General features: G+C 41.4%; 1 protein-coding gene across 1 annotated transcript in view; it reads right to left on the bottom strand.

Moving 5' to 3' along the window:
- The window catches only part of CDC123 (cell division cycle 123), a 92,429-nt gene that overhangs the window by 60,792 nt on the left and 10,270 nt on the right, over positions 1 to 21,367 (bottom strand). Inside the window, exons 4-6 of the mRNA XM_044280076.1 lie at positions 11,626 to 11,658; positions 9,979 to 10,074; positions 8,445 to 8,551 (exon numbers count right to left, since the gene is read on the bottom strand). Of these exons, the coding sequence (XP_044136011.1) occupies positions 8,445 to 8,551; positions 9,979 to 10,074; positions 11,626 to 11,658 (236 nt within the window). The remainder of the gene's footprint in view (positions 1 to 8,444; positions 8,552 to 9,978; positions 10,075 to 11,625; positions 11,659 to 21,367) is intronic.

Here is a 21,367-nt window from a genome sequence, read left to right as displayed (position 1 = left end):
CGAATACAGCTAAATGATGGCAGCTGTGACTAGATCTAGTTATAGACTTTCCTTTTTTCCGCCATGGCAGAGCTCTCACATACCTGGCCTAAAACAATAACAATTTGTACGACTGAACAGTAAAGGCCTTAGCGTGGGGCACAGAGCAAAATAACAAAACAACCTTAATCTCGAACAAAGTCAGCAACACTGACAAATACTGCCCCTCAGGATTGAGTCCCAACCACATTTTGAATTGAGGAATATCAACGTCCTCTTCTGGAGGGCCTTTCTGGGCCACTGCGCAAACGGTCATTCCCTCGTCGAACAGCTGGATCCAATGAGTCCTTCAAAGTAGACCGCTGGGGAGAGAGGGGCACATCATGCGGTTCCGCATCTATAATCCCATCCAAGGCCTCCTTTGCCTCAGTGGGGGATCTAAAGGTAATTGTCCCCCCATTTGCTCTGTGAATCTTCAAAACCGCCGGAAAAAGAAGCTGAAATCTGATGTCTCTGTGGTATAGCTCAGTGCAGACTGGGCTGAAAGCCTTGCGTTTCTTCGCCACCTCAGCCGAGAAATCCTCAAACAATAAGATTTTGTGGCCCCTGATCGTTATCTGGTGCCGTCTTTTACGGAAACTGCGGAGTAATGCCACCTTATCATTGAAGTCCAGCAATTTGAAAATAACCTGACGAGGCCTCCCATCCCCACCACGGGGAGACTCAGGGTTTGAGTCCCTAGAAGCTCCTCTATCTGGGCCGATCCTGTGGGCCCTCTCCACTCGACAGAAAAACTTTAGGTCCAGGGCCTCAGGCAGTTCTCTCTCACATATATCCAAAAGGTCCAGTTGTTTAATGGATTCAGGCAAACTAACCACCCTCAGGTTATTGCGGCGTGACCTGTTTTCAAGATCATCAACTTTAAACCGTAGGTATTCCAGGTCATGCTGCTGAGATTTCAAAACAGCCTCAGTGTCCCCTGCTTGCTGCTGCAAGGAGCGTAACTCTTTCTCAAGGGCCCCCACTTGCATGCTGGTCTGGTTTACCTCCTCCCTTAGGGAGTTAAATGAGGCCAGTATTGTTGTTTCCAGCGTTTTCTGGATGTCCGGCATTATGCGCAACGCCACTTCAATGGCTAGTTGTTTATAATCCAGCGTGGCCGAGCCACCTAAAGGGGACCCCTCTCCCTGGGTGCTCTGAGAGCCCTCCTCCCGAAATAACAGTGGCTGAGTGTCAGCCATTTTTGCCGCGCTCTGTGAGGCTGCTAGCTGCGCACCTGTGATCTTCTGCCCGCTCCGGAGGAGGTATCTTTCCATCAGCTCCTCAAGGCAGGTAAGTGGTGTCAGTCGGACGTCCCTCAGGATCGGTAAGCAGATCCCTGCGCTGCAAAATGACATGGGTATTCGGCGATATGCAGGAGCTCTGAGCGCTGCGTCCTCACATGGCGGCGCCGGAACCGGAAGTCCATAATAGGACTTTTCATGGGTTCTGACTTTGTCAAAGTATAACTGTCATATTTATTTATTTTTTTGGAGTATTGGATTGTGGTGATTAATATCTCCTTGGTGGCCCTATTTCAACTTTTCACTGTGTATTCAATTACCCCTTAATTCTACATTTTTGTTCCCTGTATTGTCTACTTTTACCTGTGCTTAAAATAGGGTTGCTAGGCATGGTCAGTCTATCTGTTGAAGGATGGAGGACGCAGAAGCAGGCTGTGCAAGGTCAGATTACTGACAGCCAGGGACTGTAGGTAAATGATTAAAGCCAGGTCCTCCCCTGCAGCTAATAACAGTGCCTGGGCTGTGTGCACTTCTCCCTGTCCCTGCGCTTGGCAGACGCTCCCTCACTCAGCAGAGCTGGAGAATGCAGAGTTGAAGCAGCGCAGACCAGGGAAGGGAGATCTGCCATCTGCTCAGTGTATAAATGAAAGCAACATGTGGTAAGAGGACCCCTTTGTGCTGCAGGAGATTAACCCTTTAGGGGGAGGGCTCTGGTTACTGACACTTTTGGGGGGCTATTGTTACTGGCTAGTGAGGGCAGGCGGGATTAGCCTCAGGGTGAGGGCAGTGGCGGCCATCTTAACTGAATAGTGAAATTGCAGTTTTATGCAGACTGGTTGCTAAGGGCTGAATCTTATTAAATATGGGGGTAAGTCAGTCTAATAGTAACTGATTCTGGAATATCATGTTATTAGTAACTACATATATGAAAACTGAAATTAGGGTCTAAGTGTGAAAGTTATCCGTTAAGCAGCAGGCTACACAGAGCGGCACCTAGAGATGTCCCAGCACTTACTATTATTCCTGGGCACCGCTCCCTTCGCACGCTGTGCCCCATTACTGTCTCCTCTCCTGCTCCATATGCTAATTACTATCGGAGCAATGGGGAGGAGACAGCAGCTTCTCTAGTGGGCGTTCCTTCTCCCCTGGCTGTAGCGCTGTCCAATCGCAGCGCAGGGAGAAGGAACGCCCACTAGAGAAGCTGCTGTCTCCTCCCCATTGCTCCGATAGTAATTAGCATATGGAGCAGGAGACGGTAATGGGGCACAGGCGCACAGCGGGCAAACGGAGCGGCGCCTAGGAATAATAGTAAGTGCTGGGACATCCCTGGGCGCCGCTCTGTGTAGCCTGCTGCTTAACAAAGTCCGAACCCACATAAGGTCGTCTTTAACTTTTAATACAGGAGGCAGGTCCCGGCAGCAGAATCGCATAGCCGGCATCCTGCCCCCCCAACATCCCAGTATAATAAACATTGGTGGCGCAGTGCCAATGAGGGTTAAAAAATGTTTTTTTTTTAATTAACTCACCTCCTCCAATTGATCGCTTAGCTGCCGGTCTCCTGTTTTTTCTTCAGGTCCTGTCAAAGGACCTGTGGCGATGTCACTGAGCTCATCACATGGTCCATTACCATGGTGATGGACCATGTGCTGAGCGCAGTGACATCACCACAGGTCCTTTTCCTCACAGATGAAGACAGAAGAGAAGCCATGGCTGCGCGAACAAGTGGATTAAGGCAAGTTAAATTATTATTATTTTTTTTAACCCCTCCAGTCCTATTTTACTTAGCATTCTGTTTTAATAATGCTATTATTTTCCCTTATAACCATGTTATAAGGGAAAATAATTACATCTACCCAACCATGAACCCAAACCTGAACTTCAGTGAAGAAGTTCGGGTCTGGGTACCACAGTTGCACCCGCGCAATAAAAACTGAACAACGGAATGCAATCGCAGTCAAAACTGCCGCAATGCACCCGGGACGCATCTGGAGCCATTTGTGAGACGCATCCGGATGCGGATCCATCTCACAAATGCATTGCAAGAACAGATCCGTCTCTCTGCTTGTCATGCGGACAGACGGATACGTCTTGTATCTTTCTACACATTTTTACTGGTCTGCGCATGCGCAGACCGGAAAGACGGATCCGGCATTCCAGTATTTTGAATATAATACATTCCTATGGGGAAAAATGCCGGATCCGGCATTCCGGTAAGTCTTCAGTTTTTTTCGCTGGAGATAAAACCGCAGCATGCTGCCGTTTTATCTTTTGCCTGATCAGTCAAAAAGACTGAACTGAAGACATCCTGAACGGATTGCTCTCCATTCAGAATGCATGGGGATATGCCTTATCAGTTATTTTCTGGTATAGAGCCCCTGTGACGGAACTCTATGCCGGAAAAGAAAAACGCTAGTGTGAAAGTACCCTAAAATATTAAGTTTAAATCCCCCCTTTCCCAATTTTACATATAAAATATATAAACAATAAATAAACATATTACATAGCGCTGCGTCCGAAAAGTCCAAACTATTAAATTATTAAAATATATCTCCTATGCGGTGAACGCCGTAACAGAAATAAATTAATAAAAACCATGCGATTCGCCATTTTTTTTTTGTCACCTTGTCACCCCAAAAAATAGGATAGGACTGTTCTATTATGGGCTGAATGTTTCATAAAATGCGAAATGCACGCAGCTTTTTTTCATTTTTTTTGTGTGGTATTGAGTATCGCAATACTTTATGGTGACGAAAGCGAATAAAATTTTTATTTGGCTCCTAATTTTTCAGTTAAGGAGCCAATGGCTCCCAGGTATTTTTTTTTTTTAGTCTGGAGCACTGCCCCCTTTCCCAATTTTACATATGAAATATATAAAACAATAAATAAATAAACATCGCCACGTCCGAAAAGTCCAAACTATTAAAATAAAAAAAATCTGTGCGATTCGCCATTTTTTAAAATGCTGACAATGGCTTTTTGTTTTTTTTTTTGCGTGGTATCGAATTGTATCGAGTATAGCAATACTTTTTTATGGTATCGAAACCGAATCAAAATTTTGGTATTGCAACAACTCTGGTATGTACGCGCACAGTCCTAGACACAGTGGTTGGTACGCGCACAGTCCAGACTTTTTTAAAGGGAAAGCCTCACTTCAGGAAATGGCATTTATCATGTAGATAAAAGTTAATACAAGACACTTACTAATTTATAGTGATTGTCCATATTGCCTCCTTTGCTGGCTTGATTCATTTTTCCATCACATTATACACTGCTCGTTTCCTATGGTTATGACCACCCTGCAATCCAGCAGCGGTGGTCGTGCTTGCACATTATAGGTAAATATGCCAGCCCCTCTGGTGGCCAGGACCGAGGGAGCACATATAGGCATGCATGCACAGTAGCTTTTCTCTCCTGCCACCTTGTATCTGTGCTACGGTGGTGGCCGTAACTCCTAGATACAAGCAGTGTATAATGTGATAGAAACATTTATCAAGCCAGCAAAGGAGGCAATATGGAGAATCACAATACATTAGTAAGTGCCTTGTATTAACTTTCTCTACATGATAAATGCCATTTGCTGAAGTGAGACAACCCCTTTAAATCATTTTCAATATACCACTTCAAATACATACTATCCTGGAAGTGAAAAGATGATGGGTGCAAAAACATCTATTTGGAGACAGCCAGCATATATAAAGTAAAAATTCCTAATGTCAGACTAACAATTGTTGCATACCAATAAACATTTACTTATGCTAGTCCATGACATGATCCTACTTTCTCAGGACAACCACAAGAGCATGTATCATGCTTAGGACCAGCTGATGCTCGGATACGATAGATCAGATTTCTCTGCCGAGGCTCCTAGCAACAGAAGACTACTGATATGTAGTAAAGTGACAGGAGTGCTGCCTTGGCAAATGATCTTACATGGGGCGTCTTTCCTTTGAAAAGAGCCATTTTCTTGTCAGATTATTCACAGTCTAGTAATCGTTCAGCTACTTTCTGCAGTACTCCTAATTCTGCAGCCCATTTAGAAATACTCGGCTCCATCTGTATTCATCTCACATACCTATATAGATTGGGGACATTCTAAACACAGCTCTATAAACTATTATTGATGACTTACTTGCTCTCATTGTAAAAATCGCAAACCACATATACTATCATGCAATGTCAGCATCTCCTGGGCCATTCTGATAGCATCAAATATGTATTACTTACAAGAAAGATCAATAAAGTAACTAAATAATTCACTTACTCAGCAGATTTCTTATTTACTTAGATGTTTAAAATTGTTTCACTCAATATAATACTTGTAACTGGAAAAGCTGCAGTCACAGAATACAGAGAAAGGGGAAGAAAGAAATAGAAAGAAAGACTGACAGCGCTAGGTAGGGGTGGAAGGAACAGGACAAGCAAGTTTTGTGGGACTTTTATTACCAGGAGGAGTGTGAATAGGAGCTTTCATTCTGCTAGGTTCTGCAAGTGTCCTGGTTGGATGTTACAGTTGTCATTCAGAGCAAAGGGGAGGGGATGTGAAGCAACTCAATACAGAGAGCTCTACACAGTGAAAACCACCTCCTGGGCACTTGCAGTAGAAGAACATGGCAAAAGTAAAAGTTCATATTCACACTACTCCTGATACGCATTTACAAGCCCCTGCTTAGTGCTTTTAATAGTTTTGCATGGTCAGAAGTAGGGATGAGCGAATAGACTTTGGAGGAAACTTTGGAAGTCAATTTGCATAACATTTTGTTTGGAATACTGTACGGAGCGAGCGCTCTGTACAGTATTAGAATGTATTGGCTCAGATGAGCCAAAGTTATCACTTTGCCTAGTTTCATGAGACTTTGGGTAACTTCAAAATTAATTTCTACTTTTAAAAACCTTTTCCCGAACTCTGGCTCGCTTGTAAGTGGTATCGTGGAACCGAAACAGAATTTGGTAAAACAGTAGAAATTAATTTTTGAAGTTATTAACTGAAGTCTCGTGGGACTTCGTCGAAGTAATAACTTCGGCTCATCTGAGCTAATACATTCTAATACTGTACGAAGTGCTCGCTTAGTATAGTATTCAAACGAAGTTTTATGTGAATCAACTTAGGATGTTTCATCCGAAGTCGATTCGCTCATGCCTAGTCAGAAGTACTGACAGACTTCCTCTAAAGGGTAAAGGCACTTTCACAAATCTTTTGACATGTCATAGATAGAGGGGGCCGACTGCTGAGAGTCCCCTTTCGCTTCAACTGTGATAGCCCTTCTCACATGAGACCATGTTCAGCTAACAAGGAGAGCCAATGAAAGTTAAAGGGAAGGAGTGCTTGGCTGATTGTAGAGATCCCTGACACCCAGATCTGACATGTCCCACCTCCTTGTTCCTCTTTACCGAATGCAGCATACCAGTATAAACAAGAAACAAAATTATCCTCAAGAAATTTATAACCCTGAGAAAATGTGATGGTACAGGTTTCTAAGGCAAGCAGTGGCAGCATATCAACATCTCATAAAACTTTATGAAAACTGAACTTTTACTATGTAAAACTGGTAGGACGAAAAAGGGGAATGGTCAGAGTGGTGTCAATGTATTCATCGATTTCTAGGAGGAATAACATATGAACAGCACAACTCAGAATTCTAAAAAAATAAATATATATATATATATATATATATATATATATATATATATATATATATATATATAAAATCCAAATAAATGTAACGCAGCACTCCTTGAGTAAAAAGTAAAAAATGTGATATTTATTCAACACATGTTGATACAGGCATGTGTTGAATAAATATAAAATGTTTCACTTTTTACTCAAGGAGTGCTGCGTTACATTTATTTAGATTGTGTTTGGACCCCAGGACCAAGAGGAAAACGCTGGCACCAAGTGCTGCCCTGCCATTTTCTGGATATATACATATATATGCTCCAGAATTGTTATTTTATGGGAATTTTTTTTTTGTTTGTTTTTTTAAAAATAAAAACAACTCATCTTTCTTCTAACCAGTAAAAGAAAGATCGTTTAGTTAATGCTTCCCCACTGCACTGACACTGCCTGTGGGCTTTTCCACCCGGTTCCTGGCTGGATGTGTGCTTCTTATTCCTGTTTAGCTGCATTTACTATTATGTAGCTGAACCGGAAAAAGCAGTGCATACATCCAGTCAGGACCCGGGTGGAAAAGCCCACAGCCTGTGGGAGTGCAGTGGGAATGGTGGGATCAGGCAGGCGAGGGATGGGTAACTATTAACCATACGGTCTTTCATTCCACAGTTTAGCGGAAAAGCCCGTTTTTATAAAGGAGCCCAGAGAACTCCTTAAGTTAAACAGACTAATCAGAAGAAGTAGCTGCAGCATACTCAAGTAACAAGAGATTTCTTATTTTCTATACATTCTAATCACTTTTATAATGAGTATTATTATTATTATTATTTAGTGACAACATATTGCATAGCACTTTTTAACTAAGGGAAAAAGCCATCACAATAAGCATAAAACTGAACAGGAGAAAATGAGCGTGATGAAAAATGGACAATCTAAAAGGTTTTATGAGAAGCTTCACCAAGGTAAAAAGAATAAAGGCAATAAAAAAAAGGCCACACATCCCGAACATGTGCCATGAGAATGCAATATGTGCAGCAAGTTTACCCAAAATTTGAAAGATCTCTAAAGTGCACATGAAGAGCAGGATGTGAATGTCCTTATTCCAGCCTCGAGCATAGTAACATATAAGCCATCTCTGAGGCTAGCATCAGGTCTTCACATTTAATGCATGTCAACTTTTACCATAGTTAATTTATTGAAACCCAAGACCAGACATTGAGCTGTAAAAGTAGTAAAATGTGTGAAGACAGACACTGGAGCAGCAAGAATCCATCTGCTGGAGAAGGCAAGGAGCTGCCGCCTTGGTTTATTTTTACACCATGGTGGCACTCCCACTTAGCACATCTATTAAAAGACTGCAGCAGAGACATCTTACTGAACGCATCAGATCCAGTTTTCCATTTCACATTAACAAAAAGCGAGATCTGATGATGTGCATTCAGGCTATGCAACGAGAAACCACTCGTGACTGCAAGATGCCACCTCGCCAACAACTGTTGGGCACTCAAGTTATTAGCAAGCGGCCATTCACTCCACTGAGCAGAAAATGTTCAATTAAAATCCGAGCTACTCACGGTTGTGTGAAGTCATGTGTCACAAAATCCGAGCTCTTGAAGAGCAAAAAGATGTCACTCAGGCTTTTACATTTCAATGAGCTGTTCAATGCGATCCAATAGGCATCCTAATGGGAAGAGAAAAATAACCGCCATAAAATCACTTCCATGTTAAATGGGACATTGCTGGGGCTAGACAACTAAGTGAGATTCTGCAGCTTTGAACTGTGGTTGCACCCACCGGTTTACAGTTAAAGGGGTTATGCCCCGATTGATGTAAAAAAATGAAAATCAGACATCATATAGTAACTTTCTAAGAAAGCTAGAACCTGCCCTATACCTCACATGTAACTAGAGATCTCCCCCATTCATTATTCCAGCCTGGCAGCTCAGGGGGCATGTCCTTTCTGCTGCAGCTCTCTCCTCATCATAGCTCAGGGGGGCGTGTCCTTTCTGCTGCAGCTCTCTCCCTGTAAATGTCCCAGCTTCTAACAGAACATATGGCTGGTGGTAGTTGAAGATTTAAACTATACACGACCAGTTTGACCAGCTCAATGACACGGACAAAAAATAAGGCAAAGAACAGACAGCAGGTGGCGCTATACAGACAGATTTCAGTGAATAACTCACTGGCTATACTAAACTTTTAATTACATGCAATTACAAAAGCATTCCGATCCAGTTGCTGGTTTGAAAAATGCATGAATATTTTTCATGACACAGCCCCTTTAAGGGAATCTGTCACCTCTTCGAGAACATCATGCAGTAGTGACAGACACACCAATTTCAATAGTGTACCTATTATGCATTGCCTCAGACTGGGATCAATGCCTGTATTCTGCTTACACGGCTGGGAAGGCAGCCACATTGCCAGGCAATTGCTCCTCGACATAATTACATGATTAGAAGATGGATAAATTGAGGCCCAAACATACCCCTCATTATTACTTTTACCTCCTTTTAAAGGAGTTCACAATGTGCTAGGACACGTGCTTTACCACTTAGTATCTGCTTTTCTGGCTTTGCGGCCTCACGTTCAAGCTTCATTCTACGCTACATTGTTCTGTGATTGATATGTTATTTAATACATTTCAAAAAGTCACCGATTCAGAAATTTTGCTTTGTGCCCAAAAAAAATAGACTGTCTTTATGATGAACTTGTCAAACGCAAATGAACTGCATATCCTGCAGTGAAGTCTTGGCCCTTAGGCCTCGTTCACATTTCCGTGTCCATTTGACATGCATGGAAAATCTGTCTATCCTTCATCCGTGTTTGGTCCGGGTGTCCGTTTTTTGCCCGCCCTGTGTCATCTGTATTCCACAGACACTGCTCAGCTAAAAATGATTTTGCAGAAAATCTCCTACCAGTGGTTCCTGAAAGAACACTGACAGAACACGGAGGTCATTAATGTTGTGTCAGTGCATGTTACAGGACGTGCATCTGAAAAGAATAATGTCAATGCTCTATAGAAGTAAAACATGTATAACTACCAAACAGTTTCTGCTTTGGGTAGAAGTGATTTTATTACGGTAAGAAAACGTTTTTGGATCTTACCCTGGGAGAACTCCAGTTCAGCTTAGGAAACACACTCCCTCCAAGGGAATTGATTGCCTCTTGGACTTTTGTTGAAAATTCTGGAAACTCTGGTGCCTGCAAGACAAAGTCCCCAAGGTTGACTGAATTATATTACCTTCATATGAGCATCAGAACATTTTATGGCTTTAAAGGGGAAGTCCGAGATATAAAAAAAAAAAAAAAAGGCCCAAATACAGGGATTGGGTTAAAATTTACCAGATCCATATTTTCCAAAGATGTGATTTTCATATGACTTTGCTTAAGCCCCAAGTCTCAGTGTATATATATATATATATATATATATATATATATATATATATATATATATATATATATACACACACACACACACACATACCACATATACATACCACATATACATACATACCAAATTTCAAGATTTAGAGGTTGCACACATTGATCACTTTTATTATTACTCTCACTCCTGTACCTAGGAGGTTGGTCTAAAAACGGTTCAGGATCCCAGGGGCTCTTCATCAAGCAAGGTGGATGGCAAAGGCAATATATGCACTTAACAATGTCCTCTTCACTAAACTTTTGAATATTCCTCAACGAGAATTGAAAGGAATGAAACGGGTTGCACATTTTGTCAGCCTCATATATGTTCGCTATTTGCACGAGGCAATTGTAAGTCGATGGGCTCCAAAGAATTATTTGGATATGCTACAGCACTTACCCAGATGCAGACGTCAAAAAAAGTGCTCTCACAGTTGCTAAAAGACACCTTTGGTATCTGTCAGAAACAAACGTAGGATTGGCTTTTTTGGACAAACGTATTACTCAGGCTGTTAAGGAAAATATGACTAAAAATTAAGAAACCAAACCTGCAAATAAAAAAGGAAATGAAACGATTAGAGGGTAAAAACCTAGTTTTTGAAGGAAAAGACCTGAGCCGTTTCATTACTAATAAAACAAATTGTTTGGAATCCACAACGTGACAATACTGCAGTGATTCTCTAAGAAGCCATGTGAACAGAGCGTGGTCAATGATACCGCAGAAAGAGGAATTGCTCTGATAAAGTTTAAGGAATCAGTCAGAGACGAGCAACAAAAACAATTCTTGTTGAGGGTAGTCGAGCATCACAGAAAAGTCGTCACCAAGCTAACAAAGAAGGGATTGCATCGTTCAAAGTTGATTAACATAACACATGTTTTGCCTACCATACTACCTATTAATCTTAGTGTCTAGTTTTAATATTATTTTAGGTTTGTGATTTCTAGTTTTCCCAATAAACGTAATTAACATTGAAAAAGAGATCATATTTTTTGCCTACTTTTACAAAACTGATCAAAGTGTGCAACCTCTAAATATTATCCAATCTTCTTGAAATTTTTCCATTACAAAATGAAACACCCTAACCCACAGCAGCCAATCACTTGCCTCAGTGTTCTCATGTCATATACCACTGAGGCCAGTGATTGGTTGCAGTAGTCACATGGAGTATATGGGCATGTCACTGCTGCAGCCAAGTAAATAAGACTGGTTGTGAATGGAGGGGGGAAGGAACAGGTAAAGGTATTCAAATAACAAAATACTCCCCACTTTTGGCCCATTTTAGAACCCCTTTAATAATAAAAAATAAAGAGAGAAAGAAAAGGACCTACCGTAAGAGTGGTTGTATTCTCATCATCTGACCACTGAGGGGGAAAAAAATATATATATATCACAAATCAGGAGATGCAAGTGCCATAGTTTGGATCAAATCTTTCAAGTAAAAAAAAAAAAAAAAAGAAAAAAAGAAAACCATTTGAGAAATCCAAGACACAAACTATAAAAAGTCTAAGCTCTCAAAAAGATCCCCTCTTTGAGGAGTCCAACCCCTATCCAGACCAAACAGCAAAGGTAAAGCAGCACAGTTGATAGTAAAATTGAATAGATGGGTACAAACGTTTAAAAGACGTGAATCTGTGGCCTCCAATCCAATCAACATGTAGAAAAAGAAGCAGCGTTCCAGTAGTTAAAAGTGAAAATATGGAATTTATTTACCCATTGCTCACTGGACTCCATTTAAGCTCTTTCACGCGGCTATTTTCCTTTTAAAGCCCACTCCCAGTTTAACCCCTTCAGTCGCTATTGTATGAAGCAGGTCACTGTCTCTTGGATATTGACATTTTGGTATATGGACATTATTTGGAGGTCCCTTCTAACTCAGGGGGCCATGCGAACTTGGCATGAAGTGGTGTACAGAGGGAATGTATGAATGGAGCAGCTTATACGATATACAATTGTCATCGTAAGATGCATTATAATTTATGTGAAGTAAAGGACCGCCACTCGCTCGCCGAAAGGTATGACTCTTCAATTTTCCTTTATTTCGGCATGTAGAGGAATAGAAAAACAATGCATTTCGACTCACATACCGAGTCTTTGTCAAGTAGAAGGTAAACAAAAAATATGGGATTTAAATAGTCCGCCGCTGATGACGTCAATAACACGAGACAACAGGGTCGTCATAGAGACAAAATACAAACAATAAGCGGCAGACTACATAGACATGGAAAACAACATGCTGACGGTATAGATGTAGAGATTATTTGAATATATATATTCATTCTATATATCACACACACACAGTGGACTAAGGATGTTAAATAACAAAGAAAAGCAACAGACATAATAAATTGTTAGTGCACATTGAATAAACGACCTGCAGTAGATTTTTCTAAAATTCAGGTTATCGGGAAAAAAAAAAAAAAAAAAAAAAATGAAAAAAATGATAAAATACATGATAAAAATTCAAGTAAATGCATATATATTGGATATAAAATATCCTTATAAAACAACTTGTGTTTTTTATTCGTATGTTACAAAAAGGCACTCCGTTCATATTCACGATTGAGGCCTTTGGTTCCAGGCCTTTTGGATTCACAGTTTGCAGACCCTGGAACCAAAGGGCCTCAATCGTAAATATGAACGGAGTGCCTGCGCCGCTTGCTTCATTCATAAAGTAGGCCGGGCAGGCACGTGACGTCAGTCAGTCACGCTGCCGCTCGTCTGCCCGGCCGGCCTGCATTACGATATAACAGTAGCCCTGTGAGTAGGATATATTGAATGTTATACTACAGAGGGGGCAGCATGAATCATTATTAATTGAATTACACATTTTATAACTGTACTGGAGCGGCAATGGGGGGTCTGTGGATGACACTGTTAAGGGGTGGAGGGGGTCTGTGGATGGCACTGTTAAGGGGTGGAGGGGGTCTGTGGATGGCACTGTTAAGGGGTGGAGGGGGTCTGTGGATGGCACTGTTAAGGGGTGCCAACAAGGTCCAGCCAACAAGGTGACATGTGCCACCCCATGCCCAGCAGGGAGGGTCACACGGTACAGACATTGTGCTGCACAGACTGGCGCACACCTGTCGCATCACAGGACACAAGTATCCCCGACACTACGCCCCCCTGCAGGGCAGGACACAGCCCGCCACTTCTGCTCCTCTCGTTCTCACCCATAACCTGCACCCTGCAGATGGCGCACGTGTCGCACTCCACGTCCCAGCTCCACATCGCCACCGCGTTCCATTTCTTTAGAGAAAACATCTTGACACAAGGCCGGGTGAGCTGCGCCCGCTGATCGGCCATACTGGTAAGAGCGGGATGTGGTCTGCCCTATGGAGCGGCGTAGTCAGACGAGGTGACCAATCAGCGACGAGGAATAGAAGAACCGGAACACTGGACGGGGAGAGCAACTAATCAGGTGACAGGAGCATGCAGCATTGCTTTATAGGTCCAATGACAGCAAGGGGCCGCAGTAAATGTACCGGCCCCCAGCTCCTCCTTCCAGTCCCTCCCCGCTGATACATCGCAGCCTGCCATGCTGGAGCATGGCAGGCTGCGATGTCATACACACACACACATATACATACACAGTACAGACCAAAAGTTTGGACACACCTTCTCATTCAAAGAGTTTTCTTTATTTTCATGACTATGAAAATTGTAGATTCACACTGAAGGCATCAAAACTATGAATTAACACATGTGGAATTATATACATAACAAAAAAGTGCGAAACAACAAAAAATATGTCATATTCTAGGTTCTTCAAAGTAGCCACCTTTTGCTTTGATTACTGCTTTGCACACTCTTGGCATTCTCTTGATGAGCTTCAAGAGGTAGTCACCTGAAATGGTTTTCACTTCACAGGTGTGCCCTGTCAGATTTAATAAGTGGGATTTCTTGCCTTATAAATGGGGTTGGGACCATCAGTTGCGTTGTGGAGAAGTCAGGTGGATACACAGCTGATAGTCCTACTGAATAGACTGTTACAATTTGTATTATGACAAGAAAAAAAAAAGCAGCTAAGTAAAGAAAAAGAAAAACGAGTGGCCATCATTACTTTGAGAAATGAAGGTCAGTCAGTCCGAAAAATTGGGAAAAAACTTTGAAAGTGTCCCCAAGTGCAGTCACAAAAACCATCAAGCGCTACAAAGAAACTGGCTCACATGCGGACCGCCCCAGGAAAGCAAGACCAAGAGTCACCTCTGCTGCGGAGGATAAATTAATCCGAGTCACTAGCCTCAGAAATCGCAGGTTAACAGCAGCTCAGATTAAAGACCAGGTCAATGCCAGTTCTAGCAGCAGACACATCTCTAGAACAACTGTTAAGAGGAGACTGTGTGAATCAGGCCTTCATGCTAGGAAACCACTGCTAAGGACAGGCAACAAGCAGAAGAGACTTGTTTGGGCTAAAGAACACAAGGAATGGACATTAGACCAGTGGAAATCTGTGCTTTGGTCTGACGAGTCCAAATTTGAGATCTTTGGTTCCAACCACCGTGTCTTTGTGCGACGCAGAAAAGGTGAACGGATGGACTCTACATGCCTGGTTCCCACCGTGAAGCATGGAGGAGGAGGTGTGATGGTGTGGGGGTGCTTTGCTGGTGACACTGTTGGGGATTTATTCAAAATTGAAGGCATACTGAACCAGCATGGCTACCACAGCATCTTGCAGCGGCATGCTATTCCATCCGGTTTGCGTTCAGTTGGACCATCATTTATTTTTCAACAGGACAATGACCCCAAACACACCTCCAAGCTGTGTAAGGGCTATTTGACCATGAAGGAGAGTGATGGGGTGCTGCGCCAGATGACCTGGCCTCCACAGTCACCGGACCTGAACCCAATTGAGATGGTTTGGGGTGAGCTGGACCGCAAAGTGAAGGCAAAAAGGGCCAACAAGTGCTAAGCATCTCTGGGAACTCCTTCAAGACTGTTGGAAGACCATTTCAGGTGACTACCTCTTGAAGCTCATCAAGAGAATGCCAAGAGTGTGCAAAGCAGTAATCAAAGCAAAAAGGTGGCTACTTTGAAGAACCTAGAATATGACATATTTTCAGTTGTTTCACACTTTTTTGTTATGTATATAATTCCAACTTCTTCTGCATCATCCCAAAATATCCCTTTGACCAGATCCCGTTTTACGTACAGAAGAAAAAAGATCCACATAAATAGAAATGGAAGAAAGAAATGAAATAATATAGAATGTGATATATCTATTCGGATAAGTACCCCTCTATATAGACAACTTTTATATTTGTTTCTATAGATTTTATTGATTTTATTTTTTTATATATTCTCATATATATATATGTGTATACACATACATATATATATATATTTTTAAGTATAAGTATATGTATTTTATTCTGTGATTTATGTATTTCACATATGCATTAATATTCTGATCTAGCAAGTTATACTGAAAATTCCATGCTAAAGCTTACAATTAGGAAATACAAATGATGTTCCTTTAAAAAAATCAGAAATGGAACCAACTGAAAATAAAAATTGCAACAAAAAAATGAAAAACGCATCTGTATGAAAAACGCATAGGAACCGCAAAAAAGCCGCAACACTGACAATTGATACTTAATAATTAGATCCAGACCGGCTTTTTGGAGGAACTCTGAGTCCGAACCAGGTCTTGAAAGAGACCAAGCGCAAGTATAAAATAAGCCAACCTATGAAATCGGGGTATACCACTGAGGAAGGGGAAAGCGTCTCCCCGAAACGCGTTTGGTGAACAATTGAACAATACCCCGTCTACATGGACATAAGTGCACTTTAAAGGAAAAGAAAGAGAAAGAAAGAAATAAACCTTCTCTAGCTCGAGACCTCCAATACGTCATTTACCTGCGCCTGAAGGTACGAGTACGCAGCCTCTCAAACCAAACCAGCTGCCGGAAGTATCTGGGATACACACGTGGAACGCTACGGACTTCACAGCCGGGACGCCGGCTTCTAACACAGACTAGCAGTCGACCCACTTGTCCCAGTGAATCTATACCAGGCAAAGGTAAGCCCACATAGTGGGTAAAGAACTATGAGACGGTAAATCCATATATTAGCAAGATTGAAACCAGACCAGATAAAATCATATCTAGTGATCTGCTAAGAATACTTTCCAGCTTTCACAAGCAAACAACAAAGACTGGACATTTCTCATTACTTGGATAGGAGAAACAATTCGGACTTGGCACTACTTTAATGTATCCATAACAAGATATATAGTTGATATTCATATCGCTATCTACATATTGCTACTTGTGTATTCACAATAAGATACAAATTATATCAACCAAGGAGAACCAATAGCGCTTGACACCTATGTGTATATTTTCACTTTTTGATACAGGATTTATTGCCAATGTTTAATACAATCTTAATGGTATAGAGGATAGCATATTTTCTGGTGAAAGTTATCCGTACTAGTGGAGATTTCTGAGTGGGTGACCTTCAACCAGAAAATATCCTCATACATTTTCATTTTTATTTATTGTTTTATTGATGTTTTATTATATGTTTGAATAAATTCTGTCCCATATTTCCATATATGAGTGCCCATCCATATTTTTTTTCCTACTTTTTTTCCTTTTTTTTCATATAATTCCACATGTGTTAATTCATAGTTTTGATGCCTTCAGTGTGAATCTACAATTTTCATAGTCATGAAAATAAAGAAAACTCTTTGAATGAGAAGGTGTGTCCAAACTTTTGGTCTGTACTGTATATATTCAAATAATCTCTACATCTATATCGTCAGCATGTTCTTTTCCATGTCTATGTAGTCTGCCGCTTATTGTTTGTATTTTGTCTCTATGACGACCCTGTTGTCAAGTGTTATTGATGTCATCAGTGGCGGACTATTTAAATCCCATATTTTTTGTTTAAATTCTACTTGACAAAGACTCGGTATGTGAGTCGAAACGCGTTGTTTTTCTAGTCCTCTACATGGCAAAATAAAGGAAGATTGAAGATCATACCTTACTGCGAGCAAGTGGCGGTCCTTTACTTCACATTGATTTATGGGACGCCGACCCTGGACGCGAGCACCGCGAGGCTGATATATCAGAGTGCCAGCTGCCTCCGTTTCTATTTGCATTATAATTTATGTGAACAGATGTGGATTTGGTATCACAAGTCTTTACTTGGAGCACGGTTTTTGTGTCTCTCTAACAGTGACATCTCCAATGGTTTAGACAAGCAAATGATGGCCCTAATTTGTCAATGCACTATAGTCTGTGGGGAAATTTATCATGAAGGGAATATTTGAAGTCAGTTTTGCTTGAGAGTCTGTGTTGGAGTACTTTATGCCACATTTATCAAATGTCTCATGTTGCTTGACGAATTCATCTTATCCTTAGACCTAACACTTTTGTCTAGATAAGCTACTCCACCTCCTCCTGGAGTGAAATTTTGTGCAAGAGAGAGTAAAAAAAGCCACAAAAGCCCTATTTTTGGAACTTTTTGACAGTAGAATTCTGGAATGAAGGTATGATAAATCAGGGACTTTGAGTTTTTAGTGCACGATTATGCCATATTTTGTCCAGTAGATGGAGCCGAAATGCCATTTCAGCAGTAAAGAAGATTAATATTCTGTATATTTACCTAAATATACAGTACTATGTGCCATTTCTCTTTGTAAACCACGCCAATGCAAATTTTTGTAGTAAATGTGCAATCGACTTTAACATGAGTGATCCCGATTATGTGAATTTACCACAGCTTTTTAGGTATGTTTTATTATACTACAGAAAAAGGGTGTTTGGAGCACTTCTGGATGTCGCTCCTTCTGGACCTGTGACTTACTGCTATGCACAGAGGCATTGTCAAGACACTGTGCCAGTTCCCGGGAGTAAGCAATACCATACATTTCCACTTTCCACTTCTACACACAAACAAAAAATTATGATAATACTCCAAGAAGCAAGAAGGAGGTGTTGTTGGAATGGAATGAAACTTTATAGGAATGGATGTAATGATGATATACAGTCAGGTCCATAAATATTGGGACATTGACACAATTCTAACATTTTTGGCTCTATACACCACCACAATGGATTTGAAATGAAACGAACAACATGTGCTCTAACTGCAGACTGTCAGCTTTAATTTGAGGGGATTTACATCCAAATTAGGTGAACGGTGTAGGAATTACAACAGTTTGCATATGTGCCTCCCACTTGGTAAGGGACCAAAAGTAATGGGACAGAATAATAATCATAAATCAAACTTTCACTTTTTAATACTTGGTTGCAAATCCTTTGCAGTCAATTACACTCTGAAGTCTGGAACGCATAGACATCACCAGACGCTAGGTTTCATCCCTGGTGATGCTCTGCCAGGCCTCTACTGCAACTGTCTTCAGTTCCTGCTTGTTCTTGAGGGATTTTCCCTTCAGTTTTGTCTTCAGAAAGTGGAATGCATGCTCAATCGCATCAGGTCAGGTAATTGACTTGGCCATTGCATAACATTATACTTCTTTCCCTTAAAAAACTCTTTGGTTGCTTTTGCAGTAATGCTTTGGGTCATTGTCCAGTTGCACTGTGAAGCGCCGTCCAATGAGTTCTGAAGCATTTGGCTGAATATGAGCAGATGATATTGCCCGAAACACTCCAGAATTCATCCTGCTGCTTTTGTCAGCCGTCACATCATCAATAAATACAAGAGAACCAGTTCCATTGGCAGCCATACATGCCCAGGCCATGACACTACCACCGCCACGCTTCACTGATTAGGTGGTAAATTACTGAGCGGAAATCTCATGGAACCCATTATAGTCTATGGGGCCCATGGGCTCAGTTATGTTCTGAATTCGTCCTATCCGTTTTCCTGCCCCTAAATGGGGCAGCAGAACGGAGAGGCTGAACGGTGATGTGAATGAAGCCTGTGGGCTTTAACAGTACAGATTCCACCTCCCAAGATTTCTTAAGGCATACCTCAACCTCCTTGTCCATAGTATCCTTTAAGGAACCCATGTCTTCAAAGGGTAATGCATTCGAATTTTTAACCAATTTGGTCAAAGATACATCAACCTTAGGGCACTGTGTAAAAAACCGACTTATCTTCCTCATTAAAAGGTAGTCTACGTTTAATAGTCCTAGGAATTATTAGTTTCCTATCCGGAACCTTCCATTCTCTCTTAGGCCTCTTTCACACAAACCTCACAGATTCTTTCAGGGTCTGTTCAGGAAAAAAAAAACTAATTATGGTTTTGCATGCAAGGTCAGTCAGTGTTGTCTGCATTCAGTGTTTCAGTTTTTTCAGTGCGGATGCAATCAGCTTCTGATGCGTTTTTCACGTGCGTGAAAAACAAGTTGAAGAACAACAATCTACAACTCTTAGCAACCATCAGTGAAAAACATCCGTTTTTTCACTGGAGCCCCATTCACTTCTATGGAACCAGAAAACGTAATAACAAGCGATCAAAAAGCGCCATTTACTCCAAAATGATACCAATGAAAAATACAAGTTGTCCCTCAAAAATCAAGCCCTCACACAACTCCATAGAAAAAGAAAAAAAAAAAAGGTATGGGTCTTGTGAAGTGGCAATGCAAAATCATTTTTTGGGTTAATAAAAGGGGTTTTATTGGAAAAAAAAGTAGTAAAACGTAAACAAAATTATAAGTATTTAGTATCACTGTAATCGTACTGACCCAGAGAATAAAGACATTATGTTATTTGTACCGAAAAATGAGCTCTCATTGGAGGTAGCACAGGGGGAGGGAGAGACTGCTTCCTTCTTCCCTGTGCTGCTGAGGGAACATGGAGCACGCTGAGAGCAGCGCAATCCATATTCTCTGATACTGCAGCCTAGTATCGATAAAAGACAAATCCCGGTATCGTATCGATACCAAGCTAAAAGTATCGATTGGGTATCGAAAGTTCGATAACCGAAACAACCCTAATCCGGACAGGATCGTCCCTTTCGGGACGGGTGCTCTGTGTAGATAGGTAGGGTCTAATTAGTTCCCTCACTTATCTATAGGGTGAATCAGGAACAGTATCCCTCCCAGTGACAATTGTCCGCCGCTACACAGACACTATGACCTACCCGGAATCCACAATAGGTTCCCTGCATTTTACCGGATCCTATCTGACTGACGGGTAATGGATCCGGCTTTCCGCACTATACTGGATTGCATTTGACCAAACCTGCAATGCATCCGGTAAGAATGTTCAAACACATACAGTACTATATTTTGGACATTTTCAACCATGTTTGCTTGACATCATGTATGGGGGTATGTTTGACTAGACTTACTCCATATATCTATGTATTGTGGCAGCGGTGTTAATTACCATTTTATTGTATATTTAGTAAAAGTTATGTTTTAATTACATTCCCCCTTCACTCAGTGTACGATTCTTTTTGTCTTTCAAGAGGTACACTACCCAAAAGTAGCCTCTGAAAGGCTTTTTATAGAGCAGCGGGGAATGCACTTTTATGCCTTTTTGTGGCAAAACCCAGTGTCTAATCAGCCCACACCTGTAATTATTTATATATCTCCCTGAGATATAACTGCATGCAAAGTTTTACAGCAATCCAACATTTCTATCTGGATACATAATTTATTTATTTTTTGTCAACGAGAGTATATTTTTACAAAGGAACCACTGCAACCATTATTGAAATGAACACTATAGGGGTCATTTACCAAGCTGAAATACACCTAAATTAGGCATATTTCAGGTGCAAATGATGGTGCAACGGTTACTTGTGCCGCTAGCTGCGACTTCGTCCCGCTCATGCTAGTTCTAAAATTGTAGGCGTGGCATGGGCGGGGAAGGGGACTGGCCGGTAGGCCCGTCTCATTCACTATTTTCTACACCTGTTTTAGGCGTAGAAAATGGTATAAATGTAAGACAGCAAGGAAGCAGTCTTACATTCAGAACTGGCGGAGGATACGCCAAAGTGATGAGGCCGGCACCTCTTAATAACTTCGGTGGAACCACCGCCAGCTATGGGCCTTAAGACCGGCATCTAAAACACCAGTCTTAATAAATGTGCCCCCATGTTTGTTATTTGTGCTGGATTTAGAAATAAAGGGGGCTCCATAATAAAAA

Source organism: Bufo gargarizans, chromosome 2 (assembly GCF_014858855.1).
Source record: "Bufo gargarizans isolate SCDJY-AF-19 chromosome 2, ASM1485885v1, whole genome shotgun sequence".
Lineage (NCBI taxonomy): Eukaryota > Metazoa > Chordata > Amphibia > Anura > Bufonidae > Bufo > Bufo gargarizans.
Note: the sequence above shows the minus strand (reverse complement) of the source record. Positions and strands in the feature narration are given on the sequence as shown.